Source organism: Typha latifolia, chromosome 5 (assembly GCF_019914945.1).
Source record: "Typha latifolia isolate L0001 chromosome 5, TyphaL0001v2, whole genome shotgun sequence".
In the NCBI taxonomy this organism is placed as follows: domain Eukaryota; kingdom Viridiplantae; phylum Streptophyta; class Magnoliopsida; order Poales; family Typhaceae; genus Typha; species Typha latifolia.
In genome coordinates, this window is record NC_133090.1 from 14,531,881 (window position 1) to 14,547,319 (window position 15,439).

General features: G+C 37.7%; 1 protein-coding gene across 1 annotated transcript; it reads left to right on the top strand.

Annotated features, from left to right (window-relative positions):
- Positions 1-7,567: 7,567 nt before the first annotated feature.
- LOC140788144 (trans-resveratrol di-O-methyltransferase-like) lies at positions 7,568-9,295 on the top strand. Its single transcript, XM_073137279.1, has 2 exons — positions 7,568-8,399; positions 8,768-9,295. Exons 1-2 carry the CDS (start codon positions 7,602-7,604, stop codon positions 9,065-9,067), a joined length of 1,098 nt encoding a protein of 365 aa, XP_072993380.1. The 5' UTR covers positions 7,568-7,601; the 3' UTR covers positions 9,068-9,295.
- The last annotated feature ends 6,144 nt before the right edge of the window (positions 9,296-15,439 follow it).

Below are 15,439 nucleotides of genomic sequence, written 5' to 3' on the forward strand. Positions count from 1 at the left end.
AAAGACATGACATGCTTTATATGATAGTGATCTGCAAGCTTTTATTTCCACCACAAGAGCAAACTGGCCTATAATTGCTAAGTTCTTCCCATATTTAGTAAAGTAGGCATTAACAGATAATTGTCCCCGAGTGTGATGCATTAACTTTCTTCTAAGTTGGAAAATATGTGGTCCAATTTTTTTGTTGAAATCCGGTCCAAATTTCATTAGCAGGTTGGAAAAGAATCATTGAAGTTGATATCTCTTTGGATACAGAATTAAGAATCCAAAATATAACAATATTGTTATTATGGATCCATGAATTATGAAAAGGATCAGTGCAATCACCATAGCTAAGAATCCTAGCTTGGTTTTCACGGACAGCGCAATCACCATAGCTCGGCTCCATGAAGTGTAGTTGTCAGTTGTCACCGGCGACTTGTGACTTGTGAAACATGAACTGGGCTAGGATTATCAGAATGATGTAGGAAATAAGGACCGGGTCTATCTTCATTGGCGGAATTGCTCATTAAAGATCCAGAGGATTCAGAATGTAGAGTATAGACTTTATTTTTGATTAGTTAGTTTCGGTTTTTAGTCTTTATTTTTTAAAAGTATAGACTTAATTAAATAAAAAAAATAAAAATATGTTTAATTATTGAACTAGTTTAGTAGTTCTCAAACTAATTTAAATGGAGTTTTAAACTCAAAATAAATAAGGCCTAATATTTAAAGAATGTAGTGGTAATATTGGTATAAAGTTTAAAAATCTCAAATTACATTTTGTTTGCCTCTTATTTGTGTGGTTAGTGATAGAGAATCTTTTCTTACGTTCAAAGTGATCAGAATGATATTAAACTTTAATTTCTTCTTGATATCTGAATTGGATGTAAAATTGATGGGTTCTCATGCAAGACTAATGGATGAATGATTGCCTAATTAACTATATACATTGAGAATGATGTCTTTCATATTATATAATAATAACGAGGCAATCATACAAATGTTCCAAAATACGAGAAGTCGGCGTGGGCATTTATAATTAATTTTTGGTATGCGTATTTTGTTAGATTTTACATATTTATACATACTTCTTTATATTCTCGTTAAGATTTTATATTTTATTATATTTTGGTTCATTATAATTTAATAATCATTTGAGATATGTATGAAGTAAATAAATGTCTTTTTATAGAAAATAGTGTTAAGTCCAACTTGCACAATCCGAGCTAAAGCAATCCTGGATTGATAAAAAACCACAAAATTTTTGAGAGTTTGGGGGCATTTCAATTCCCCCCTAAGACTTGATCAAACTGCCCAGCCCGCCGGTGCTCGATCCGACCTAGCCCGGTTTGGACCGGGCTAAGTCCGGCCCTAATTCGGTTTAGGCCCGGCCCGTTCCGAGCTCGAATATGCCCATGGGCGGCACGGGCCAGCCCTTTGCACGCTCGACTCGGCTCAGCTCGCCGTTTGGCCCGCAACTAGGCCCTCCGTTACGCTACGGTACCATGTACATGCCTCTACAATAATTTATCATTGCTACGGTAAAAAATTTAGTATTGTCTGTTTTGCATTATTTTAAGCACACTTTTAAAAAAATTTAATTTATTTTAATTATTTTTAAAATGAAAAAATATAAATATATATTTTTAAAAATAAGTTAATAGTAAAAAAAATTCTAAAAATAGCTAAAATATGGGTTGGGCCGAATGATTAGTGGGTCGGGCCGGCCCGGCCCGACTGACTAGCCCAATCTCTCACGGGCCGACGGGCGATAACGGGCTAGACTATTCTAGCCCGTCCCGAACCTAGCCCGGCCCGAGTAATTGGTGGGTCGGGCCGTGAACAAATACTTAAGCCCGGTTGGCCCGAAAAGCCCGGCCCAAATCCAGCCCGGTCCGCTGTCTACCCCCGGCTATATTTGGTTGTTCAGTCAGCGGCCATATTAACTTGCTTATATATATGTACTATTTTAGCATTTATAAAAATTGATAAGATGCTATGACAATTTTAATTGATATCCTTCAGACCGAGTGGGATATTCGCATTGTTTTAAAGAAACTTTACGAATTTAGCTGAGTCCAGCTCCAAGAGCACGATTTCCACTCCAAGTCTAGCTTACATTCCTCAACCCGTTAAATATGAAATAATTAATTAACTATGATACCATTTTTATACGAGAATCAAAGCTAATTTGTTGAGCGATAAGTATACATGTAAGATTATCTATGTTTTTACTAGAGCCATTGAAATTGTCGGAGCATGTGGCCCACATGATCAATAATATCAACTATCAATAAAATGTACCCACATGCTCAATAATTTCAACTATACCTTTACTTTTTTGATTTGATCTTTGTACCATTCCTTTTCCTCTTCTTTTTTATTTCTTTATTTATTTATAGAAAAAAGAGCTGTTTTATTCAACTAGATATTTCTACCACAGTAGATTATTCAAATTAAGAACATAGATCCGAGGGAATGGGACATTTGTAAAGTTTCCTAGTTTATTGTAAGAAAATATGTTTCATTGCATCCTAACCACATCCCTCTCGCTGATGCTGTCCTTCTTAAGGCTGTAAGTGCTGCGAATTGGTTGGCTAAGCATAGTCGGACGATAGCGATTGGCCACCGGTGGGGACCGATAGATTATTGACCTTTAGAGCTTAATGATATTGTTGTATGTGATAGTCGCATGATAGAAATAGTTATAATTAATAAATTTTTTTGTGATAAAAAAATAATTTCACAAGTCACATTATCTATCATATGTTTTCTTATTATTTTTTTGATAGATCATAATCGTAAGTACTGTTGCTTTTCTTTTCTTTTTTAATATTTTAATATTTTTATTTTTAGAAAAGAGTATTCAACTAGATATTTCTACCACTTGACATGGTAGAATATTCAAATTATATGGGGAATGGGACATTTGTAACGTTTCCTTTTTTTTTTTTTTTGAAGAAAAGAGCTAGATTCACTATTTTTAAAGGTTCCCAGATGGACAACTATCCATCTCGACCAATGTGTACAACTCTGGTGGCATTGGGTCCCCCTCTCGGATCATTCCGGTCTGGGTTGCACCCAAGCCCTGCTGCGCTGCCCAATCAATAGCCCTGTTTCTTGACCTCCGTACATGGCTTATGGTGCACTCAGCCAGTTTAGCTAAGGTGGCCTTACATTCACGTACAATGCCTGGACTGCCATGGGCAAGGACTCTCATCTCTCAATATCTTCACCGGTGTTTAAAGTCAGATTTAACCTCAACATACTATTCTCTGCTCAGCAAGCCTAATCCCATTTGCATTGCCCAAGCCTCCGCGTGAAGTGGTGACACCGTTGGTGTGGGCTCCCACCGGACCATCACCATTCTTCCATTATCATCTCGGATGATAGCCCCAGCTCCCGCCTGGCACGCACCCAAGCGGAACACTCCGTCAACGTTCACCTTCACCCGTCCTCTCCGAGGTCGGCGCCACCCGACCTTCTCCTGCGTTACCTTCGCTGCTTCGACGTTCCTGGGGGACTTGTATTCCTCGGTCAAGAGCTGAGCGCATATGGCCACCACGCTAACTGCCTCCACTTGCTCACCGAACACTACTCAGTTTCGCTGTTTCTAGATGCCCCAGCATGTGGCCGCTATCAGTGCCCGGATGCAGTCGTTACCCCTCCTGCACCTCCTCCAAGCCATGGTGATCCACTCCGATCCAACCGAGCCTCCCATCTCCTCTAGCTCCGGTTGCACCTGGCATAATATGGTCCATATCTCTTTCTTTGTCTGAGACACACATAGAATAGATGTTCTATGGTTTCGGTGAACAGTCCACAGAGACTACATTTGTCGTCTTCGCCAATCCGTAACGTATGCAACATTCCTTTAGTTGGCAGTCTACCCCTCAGGAGCTTCCAACATAGCAGCCTAACTCGTGGCGCCACGTTCAGCTTCCATAGTTCCTCCCAGCCCTGTTAGGTTTCATCTTCAACAGGCCTTAGGAAGCAATAGATGGCGGCCGCCTTGGAAGCCCCAATGGGTGTGGCCACCAGATCAGTGTCCTTCGACTCTATATCCCCGGTGTGATGGAGGCCATCTCTCTGACCATCTCAACACCTACTACCTCCACCATGTTATGACCATTGCCCTCCCTCCTCTTCAGGAGCTCAGCCACTGATAGATCCGGACTTAGGAGATACGGGTGCATGACTCGCGGCTACCACCTCCACGGCACGGCCCATTTGTATTGTTTCCTAGTTTATTAGTCAGCCAAAACGTTAAAATCATTTATGCACAGAAGCCTGCAGTTCCAGGTGCATGAATTTGTTGCAGTCTATCCTTCTATTAATAGTTATATATAATCTAATCCGACTATCAAGTTCACTTACTCATATAATCTAATTAAGCATTTAAAATAATTTAGAAACAAATTGGAACATAAACTTATAATAGAATAGAATGAAATAATGCATACGGAATAATAAAATCGCAATTAAATACCGAATCTCACAACATAAAATCCAAAACTATTGTTATCTAATCTCATATATTATATTAGAGAAAAAAAAATAAAAATTAATTTAAGAATAAAAAAATATATGATTTTAAAGAGACTACGTATTATATATTTTATTTCGTCCACTGTAATAATAAAACCAAATGATTTAATATTGTAGAAATATAGGGTTCTATTTGTAATATATGGATTGAGCATTTGAACGAAATTGCTCATGTGATTGGCATTAGAAGACATTTCAGTCTCAGAATCATGGTTTGCAACCTTAGATACACCAGTGCTGGAGGTAGCAATAGAGTTAGGCTTTTGTCAAAGCTTAAACCCAAGAGGTTATCCATGAAGTTTGTAGCACTTATCAATAGTGTGCCCGGAATAGCCACAATATGTGTAAATAGATCTATCTTTCTATTGATTAGCTCTGTCAGAAGCTTGACCATCACTAGACTTAGTAGAATCAGATTTAACAGCAAAACCCATAGAAGAAGGTTGGTCGGAAGTCCTAGAAATTTTACTAATATGTGTTTATGTTCCTCTGCGAATGAGCATAGAAGCTGTGTGGTTTGTCTTGTCTTAATGTTTTATATGGCTATCGTCTTGTATCATTTGAGATGGTGTTTAGTTGGCTATTGTGACCTGCAAGCATTTCTTCACCTTCATCACAGAGTGTTGAAAAAAAAAATATATAGTGAAGATAAATGAGATCAAATGACAAGGCTCTTGTAAGAATCAGATAATAAATCTAGAAAAGATAGTGAGGTTTATGATAATTTTAAAGGTTTCAGCACAATTATGTAAAAATCTCAAATAAGTTTTTGTTCTGCCTCTTATTAATTTGTGTGGTTAGTCATCGTATCAATATCACTCTTTCTTGACCCATATTATTTGTGTTAAGCATAATAAGTAATCTTCAGATTTGGTATCAAACTCAATCTTACCTTCAAAATTCTCTTCGTACCGTTCAAGATAATAGAAGAAAGCAGAATATACAGCATTATCAAAATTCTCTTACATGCTTCATCGACTCTATAACCGTTGGGGATCGAATTAGACCGATTCGTAACAGCATTGTGTTTAATACATAATTTTCTAAGATTATCCATCTATGATATTTAATATACTATAACTATATAATCTACTATCTTATATTTTTTTTATTCTTCATTTCGTTGCCACCGTCTTAACTTTGTAAATAGACGGAACTTTAAATCATAACCGTTTAAAATACACATTAGGTATTAGTAATGAATAAATAAGTCTTCAAAATTTTGGTTTATTATAATTTAATAATCACTTGAGATATGTATGAAGTAAATAAATGTTTTTGATAGAAAATAGTCCAAGTCCAACTTACACAATCCGAGCTAAAGCAATCCTGAATTGATAAAAAAACCACAAAATTTCTGAGAGTTTGGGGGCATTTCAGAAGAGCCACTTTCTCATTCATTGTTTCCCAGTAACGGCTATATTAGCTTGGTTATATATGTGTACTATTTTAGTATTTATATAAATTAATAAGATGCTACGACAATTTAAATCGATATCCTTGAGACCGAGTGGGATATTGGCATTGTTTTGAAGATACTTTACACGAATTTAGCTGAGTCCAACTCCAAGAGCACGATTTCCACTCCGTCTAGCTACATTCCTCAACCCGTTAAATATGAAATAATTAATTGATTATTATACCTTTTTTTATACGAGAATCAAAGCTAATTTGTTGAGCGATATGTATACATATAATATTATCTATGTTTTTACTAGAGCCATTGACATTGTCGGAGCATGTGGCCCACATGATCAATAATGTCAACGATCAATAAAACGTACCCACATGCTCAATAATTTCAACTATACCTTTTCTTTTATGATTTGATCTTTGTACCATTCCTTTTCTTTTTCTTTTTATTTATTTATTTTATTTATAGAAAAAAGAGCTGTTTTATTCAACTAGATATTTCTACCACAGTAGATTATTCAAATTAAGAATATTGCATAGATCCGAGGGAATGGGACATTTGTAAAGTTTCCTGGTTTATTGCAAGAAAATATGTTTGATTGCATCCTAACCACATCCCTCTCGCTGATGCTGTCCTTCTTAAGGTTGTAAGTGCTGCGAATTGGTTGGCTAAGCATAGTCCAACGATAGTGATTGGCCACCGGTGGGGACCGATAGATTATTGACCTTTAGAGCTTAAGAATATTATTGTATGTAAATAGTTGTAATTAATAAAAAATTTTGTGATAAAAAAATAAAATTTCACAAGTCACATCATCTATCATATGTTTTCTTATTACTTTTTGGATAGATCGTAATCGTAAGTACTGTTCCTTTTCTTTTTTCTTTTTTTTTAATATTTTAATATTTTTATTTTTAGAAAAAGAACTGCTGTATTCAACTAGATATTTCTACTACCTAACATGGTAGAATATTCAAATTACAAGGGGAATGGGACATTTTTAACGTTTTCTAATTTATTAGTCAGCCAAAACGTAAAAATCATTTATGTACCGAAGCCTGCAATTCGAGGTGCATGAATTTGCTGCAATCTATCCTTCTTTTGATAGTTATATATAATCTAATCCGACTATCAAGTTCACTTACTCATCTAATCGAATTAAGCATTTGAAATACTTTAGAAATAAGTCGGAACATAAACTTATAATAGAATAGAATGAAATAATGCATACTAACTATTAATTTTTCTCTTCTAATCCAACAATTAAAATTAAATAATAATAAATAAAATTAATTGGAAGTACTGGTGATATGAACGGAAAGTGTCGCTCATTTTTTAAAATTATAAAAATAAATTAGTCATACTTATTTTCTCTCTATTAGCTATTTATTTTTTTATAAATAATAATAATAAATTATTAGAAGTTTACACTCCTATTATTAAGAAAATAATTATAAGAATAAATAATAAGAGAATATTTAAATTCTGATTTATCTATCGGTTAATCTGAGTCACATATATTAAAATATCTTATTATATACCCTTTTATTTATCAACAGATAAATATTATTTTTAATAACCAATTGGAGTGTCGACTATCGAATCATTACTTATTTATAGATAGGAAACTGCAAACTAAGAATAGTGAATCACTGAGATGGAGCTCATGACTAAAGTCAAGAATTTTGAGAGCCATGATCTCCTCCAAGCTCAGGAGCAGCTATGGAACCACATCTTCGTCTACCTCAAATCCATGACTCTCAAATGCGCCGTCGAGCTCGGCATTCCTGACGCCATCCACAACCATGGTGGATCCATCGCCCACCCCGAGCTCCTCGCCGCTCTCTCCCTACCACCCTCGAGATCTCCTCACCTACGTCGACTCATGCGCATGTTAACCCACTCAGGCTTCTTCGCCACGCGAAGAAGCCCGGGATCCGGCGACGAGGAGGAGGAGGAGGAGGAGGACGTGTACCTCCTCACACCTCTCTCTTATCTCCTAGTGAACGACAACAATAGCTTGAGCTTATCGCCGTTTGTGCTCGCGATGCTCGACCCTTACTTAGTTGATCCATCGTCCTCCATGAGCTCTTGGTTTAGAAGCTGCGAGCGCACGCCGTTCCAGATGGTGAATGGATGGGGATTCTGGGACATGGCCGGCCGCGACGGCAAGCTAAATCGGATCTTCAACGACGGGATGGCGTCGGATGGACGGTTCGTGATGGATGTCGTGGTGAAGGAGCATGGCGATGTTTTCCAGGGTGTGACGTCGCTGGTGGACGTCGGCGGAGGAATCGGCGCCGCCGCGAGAGCCATCGCCGAGGCGTTCGAAATTCGGTGCTCTGTGTTGGACCTGCCTCATGTTGTCGGGAATATAGCGACCGATGGCGTCGTCGAGTTTGTTGCAGGAAATATGTTCGACCGCATCCCTCCCGCGGATGCTGTCCTTCTTAAGGTCGTACGTGTTAATTACCTCACAAGTCACATCATCTCTCCTATTCTTTCCTTTCCTTCTTTTGATAGATAGCAATCATAATTTAAAGGTTAATAACGAGCCAACTCAAGCAAACACAAGCACAACTTTTTCTAATTTTTTCCACAGAATATTTTTCATGTGCAATCTACGTTCATTTATATATGTCTATTATTTAGTAACAATTCTATGTATAAGTTAACATAAATTTGTATTAATGCGGTATGGGCATACATATTTCAGAATAGTAGTTAATTTGAATCAAGAATCTCTAAATTAAAATCTAGATCTAGCAGATAAATCATTGATCTAAAAATCTATAATTATTAGCTTTCATATGTGGATTGCAGTGGATCCTTCATAATTGGACTGACGAGGAGTGCGTAAAGATACTACAACAGTGCAAGGAGGCAATTCCTCCAAAAGAAGCGGGTGGTAAAGTGATTATACTAGACGTGGTGATTGATTTTAACTTAGAGACAAAGTCCAAGGAGACACAGCTGTTGGTTGACTTATTGATGATGGTGGGGTGTGGGAGCTTTGAACGTAATGAGAAAGAGTGGCGTAAAATAATTTGGGAGGCAGGATTCAGCGATTACAAGATCATGCCGGTTCTTGGATTTAGGTCAATTATCGAGCTCTATCCTTGAGTCATAACTCATGAGTTGGTGGGTCAAATATATATAATACTGCTTATAGTTGCAGTCCTTATATCCGGTATATCTAAGTTAAAGTTTGATGTATTAAAGATTGCCGTTTGTGAGAGTTGTTGTCTTCAAAATTCTGGTACGTACGCCTTTCTCAAAGTGGCTATGCTTGTAAAACAAAAACGGGGTCATATGCAATAAACGTTTGTTTTCTTTGATAATTAAAGAAAAGTCGGCTCTGTGATATAGATAGAAATTTAAACTTGCAGGCAGCTAGGTAGGATGTCAACCATTAACCACTGTTATATTCATAAAAACCATTAGTTGCCCTGGGTGCTTATAATATTTAAAAACAATATAGTGACGTTTATGATATTTTATAAGGTTTCAGGACAATTATGTAAAAGTCTCAAATAAGTTTTTTGCAATTTAATAGTCATTTGACCCGCATAATGTAAAATTAATTATAATATTTATATAAAAATTTTAAATTCGCCACAACTTATCATTATAGTATTATAGTCTCCAAATCTCCTCAAGTTGACAAAGGTTGACAAAGATCACAGTCTATTAAGAGAGGAGTATAAATATAAGATTATCTACGTTTTTTATTGCGAGGACCTTTGACATTGTCAGAATATGTGATCCACGTGATCAATAATTTCGACGATCGTTAACTTTAGTGATCAATAATTTCGACGATCAATAAAACGTTTCTATGTACCTTTTCTTAATTAATTCTTTATTCTTTTTTTCTTTTTTTTTTTAAATTATTCATCAACCAAATGGCTAATCCTCTCTAAATATAGAGGCACTTAAATTCAATTAAATATTAGCCAATATAATAAATTGGCTAGTCTAGGTTTCAAACCATGTGTGCCGCTAAACAATTACTCCGAATTAAACACTGTAGAGATTTGCTCCAAGCCGTCGTGTTGCCGAGATGCTCCTTCAAGATTAACCGCACCTTTGTCGAGCTATCAACCGAGTCGTAGTGAGCTGCTCCTCCAAGAGCAAATTACATGGAGAATGGGACATTTTTAACGTTTCCTAGTTTCCTAGTTGATTAGTCAGCTAAAACGTAAAAAACATTTATGTACCGAAGCCTGTAGTTCCAGGTGCATGAATTTGCTGCACTCTATCCTTCTTTTGATAGTTATATATAATCTAATCCTGACTGTCAAGTTCACTTACTCATATAATCGAATTAAGCATTTGAAATAATTTAGAAATAAGTCGGAACATAAACTTATATATAAGCTTTGGATCTTCTAAGCTCTCAAACATTCTAGTTAGATGATGTGGCTTTTCTAAATTGAGTAAATGAGCTTAGGGACCAAATCTACTATATATAGCTTAGCTCCTATCAAGCTTTTTAGCTACGAGTTACCATATTAAAAATAAATATTTATCTCATGAGAAAACTTTTATCTTAATTAATAAAAAAATATCCATCTCAATCAATGAAAAAATATTTATTTCAATCAATGAAAAAACCTTCGTCTAATCAATGAGAAAATATTCTAACCATTATGAATGTTAGGAATAAGAGAGGGAAACGCTCGTACCATAGTAAACTAGATTAAAAGACAAAAAATGGTTACACTATCCCCATTGGCTGACAAGCTTGTTTGAATTGGGGATCCTTCCTGATGGTTCAATACAAAATTGTCTTACAAAATTATCTCAAGCGGTGGGGCCAGCAGCTCTTCCTTTAACAGGGACTTAAGAACTCTCTGCAAGGTCATTTGAAAAGGAAAGACTATCCCTTTGCTGGACGATAGAGAGCACTTTGGTACACCAGCCACCTTTGACTCCGTCTAAACGATACTCTTCTCCAAGTGGATACTTGGTTTCTCTTAGTAAGGAAAGACCTTTCTCGGGAACATCTGCTTTATTTGTTTTCTATTATGTAGACTATTTGGAAAGCCTGCAACTATTGGGTGTCCAGAAGAAAGGAAATCACCCCTATAGAAATTCTGGTTGACGCTAGGAGTATTTCCTGCCTAAAGCTCGAACGCTCTTCTCTTGAACAAGCCAGCTCTTCTATAGACCACGAGCTAGTATTAGACGAGCTGGACAATAGAGAGTGAACAATTTTATGCAGGGTGGATGCTTCATGGCAGGGTAGCCATGAAGAAGGTGCAGACATTTTCCTCAGTGAGTACCCTAGCAAATTCATCTTGGGTAGAGCCATCCACTTGCAGTAGTGCAAAAGTGCCACAATAGGCAAGGTTCTTACTCTTCTTAAAGGATTGAAAGAGCTGAAGAGTAGTAATATGATAAGTCGGTGCTATATTTTCAGTGACTCTCAGTCCTCAGCCAACATGATGAAGGGCGGCACAAACTGTGTGTGGACAATTGAGCACATAGTTCATAACTATATCCTTGCTAACCTAGACTTGGTGAGGGTTTGTTATATGAGTCTTGCAACAACTCTATCGCTAACCCGCTTAATAGGCTTACTGGAACTCTATCGCTGTGTGTGGACAATTGAGCACATAGTTCATAACTATATCCTTGCTAACCTAGACTTGGTGAGGGTTTGTTATATGAGTCTTGCAACAACTCTATCGCTAACCCGCTTAATAGGCTTGCTGGAACTCTATCGCTGATTCCAGCTTATATGAAACTTGAGAATGATGTTTTCCATACTTTTAATGTCTTCCATACAAATGTTTTAAAATATGATGAGTCGGCTTGGAGACTTGTAATTACTTTTCGGTATGCGTGTTTTGATAGGTTTTATATATGTCTATTTATTTGTTGCAATTTAATAGTCATTTGATATACATAATGTAAAATTAATTATAATATTTATATAAAAAATTTAACTCCGCCACTACTTTATCATTATAGTATTATATACTCCAAATCTCCCCAAGTTGAGAAAGATCACAATCTATTGAGAGAAGTATAAATATAAGATTATCTACGTTTTTTATTGCGAGGACCTTTGATATTGTCAGAGCATGTAATCCACGTGATCAATAATTTCGACGATCGTTAAGCTTAGTGATCAATAATTTTAATGATCAATAAAACGTTTCTCTGTACCTTTCTTAAATAATCCTTTGTACTTTTTCCTTTGTTTGTTTAATGATTTCTTTGTACTTTTTCCTAATCTAATTAGTCAACTAAAAATAAAAAAACAACAACTAATTAGTTAGTGAAAACGTTTATAATTTTGTGTACCGAAGCATGCAGTCCCAAATGCATGAAGTTGGTGCACTCTACTCAGAAGATCTGTTCATCTCCAAGAGAACCAACAATAGTTTTTGGATTAATTACGCTGAAATATCCTGAAGTATACTCAGTTTTTACGGGACCCCCTAACCTTTTTTATGTCAATGTCACTTTTTTGTTAGTATGCCATGAGAAAAATTAGACGAGTCAGCTTACATAACAGTCATATTTCCCAGAAATAACATAGATGTCCTCATAAACATTTTAATTATATTAGAATAAAAAAATATTATTATAATTAATTTAACTTATTATCAAAATTTATTGTCTTCCTCCCCATCCACTATCACCTACTTAGACATGATCATTAGGCCCGACCCCGCCCAACCACGCCCAAATCCGCCTGTTTTAACAGGGCTAAGCCCGGCCCGACCCAAGCCCAATATGGTAGTGGGCGGCATTGGCTAATAGCTAAGCCTTTGCCAGCCCGACCCAGCCCGATCCACTACTCTCATCTATAGACTATAGCCCAACCCATAATGTATGCATATTTATATAATTATTTTAGTCCCACATTGGATATTTAGTAAATTATATATTAATATATAAGTATATGAATGATAACTAAAATATCTTCATATAAGCCCATTAAATTGGGCCCAATAAAATATACTAATTTTTATATTTAATGCATTATGTTAGAGCCATTATACCCAACCCAAGCCCAATATGTAATGGGCTAGTGGGCGGTAACGGGTTAGAATATTCTAGCTCGACCCTAACCCGACCTGGCCCGAATGATTGGTGGGTCGGGTCGTGAACAAATATTTAAGCCCGGTTGCCCGAAAAGCCCGGCCGAACCCGGCCCGACCCGCTTAGATGATCATGTCTACACCTACTTCTCCCCTTCACCGTTGACCGCCCCTTTATCACCGCCGACTACCCCTTCACCATCGCTGGCCACCAACATCGCCTCCCCGCCATCGGCCTGTGACAACAAGGAACCAGCTAGCCAACCTCCCTGCTGTCGGCTTGTCTTCCTCCCTCTTCCCTCATCTCATCGACGACAACATCAGCGAGGGGCAACGCCGACGGATCTGTCGACCGACCTTGAGGAGGAGCTTCCACTTGCAGTTTTGGGCGAGGGCAAGGGTCGAGCTAGCCTCGTCCAAGCCTTCCTTGAGCCCGATAGGTTGCCCCGCTCACTGTGAAATCCAATAGTCGAGAGGAGTCCGATGACACTAGCGAAATCCTCCCCCTTCCCCTGTCTCACCGTTGGCAGCATCGATGAGGGGCAACGCCGGCGGATCCGTCCGCCGGCCTTGAGGAGGAGCTTCTGCCTGTGGTGACAACAAGGGCAAGGGCCGAGCTAGCCTCGTCCAACCCTTCCTCGAGTCCAATAGCGTCGCTCCACCCGTCGCGGAATCCGACAACGTCTGAAGAGCATGATGACAAGCAAAATCCTCCCCCTCCCTTTGTCGGCGGCATCGACGAGGGGCAACAGAGCGGATCAATTTCTTTGGCCTTGAGGAGGAGCTTTTACCGACGATGAGGGTGAGGGAAAGGTCGGCGGCATCTTTCAAGCCTTCCTCGAGCTTGATGACGTCACCTGGCCAGCCATGGAATCCTACGACGTCCAAAGAGCGGCGATGACAATGCTTTGATAAGAAAGTTAACGCCGAGTCGGCAGCAACTAAATCGCCACCTCTATCGGAGTACTCCGACGAGGTGATCTGCGTGGGTTTGGTGGAGGAGATCGATGGTTTGAGATTACTTGGGTAATTTGTTTATTATTATTATTTACTGAATTAATGAATTTGTTAACTTGTTATGTATATAGTTGGTCATTATGCGTTTTCTGTCGTCACTGTTATCCATTTCACTTTGCCCCAAAGTTTAGGGGAGACATTATAACCTAAAAAAATTTAGAAAATTCCTACGGAAACCGAGTATACTTCATGGGGTGTCAGCGTAATTAATCTCTTTTTTTAACGTCTCGTGCTATAATGAAAATTTGCACACCAAACATTATATCTATTATCTACTATGTACTGTCTAAAGAAGTGACCCATTTTTTTTTTGCATCTCAAATAAAATAATTTGTATTAAATTAAACTGGTAACTCAGATAGACCTTGGGTGTCTCCTTGGCTTGAGGGATCCGAAGGTTGTCCTTCCTCTCGGAATGAGATAGAGATGGAAGCGGGAGCGGAGAGCCCCAGCTGGTCTTTGATGCCAAGAAGGAGCTGTTTGATTTTTCTAATTATATACACACCTTCTTACGTAGAGTTCATGTGGACTAAAATTGCACTAATGATAAATAAGTTTGTAACTCACCTACTCATATATTATTTATTATGCAGGAAAAATCCTCCTTATGTTAATTTGTTAGTTTCAACTATTTTCAGGATCATTAGAAACAATTTTGCGGTGGCTTTCGTTGTGTCTTTTTCTAAACAATTTCGCTGTGGTAAAAGAGTTGTAATTTGCCAGTGTTAGTTTTGCCTAAACTTTTGGTATGAGTCAAAATCAAGTATGCTACATAATTCAGACGAGATCGAGTCGCCTTGAATCAAAATGAAAGATCGAGAGACTCTTCTACCTGACCTACTGTTTAGTTGGTAGACTTATTACATTCTCGGAAAACATAAAAAAATTTAACTTAAAAAAAAACTTAAGAAGGATAAAACACTCTAAAATAATATTCCTAGTACGCCAAGAACTGGCGCCATTACGCATGATGCGCATTAGCTCCTTAGAATCAGACTCGAGACAGAGTCAATAGCCTGATCTAACAAGTCTCAAGCCAAGCCCAAGCAGATACCTGACACATCTGTTAGTAAAGCAGACGAACCAGGAGGAGGCTCCCACATAGCTATAATGAGAATGCCATTCTCAAATCGAAGAATAGCTACTGCCCTGCCCTGGCACTCTCCCAAGACGAATGATCTATTAGTGTTTAGTTTGACCCATTGGATTGTCTGCAGTCGTGAGCGCATGAATTTTCTGTAGTCTAGTCACTTGCTAGCCTTCCGGCAAGCTAATAGTACGTTGCCAAATACCCTGATTGTTTAAAAAAGAAGAAGGATAGTTTCATTTTTATCCCTTAAACTATAAATATATATATATATATATATATATATATTAGTACTGTTTATAATAGCAGTCATTATATATCGTATATATAAGT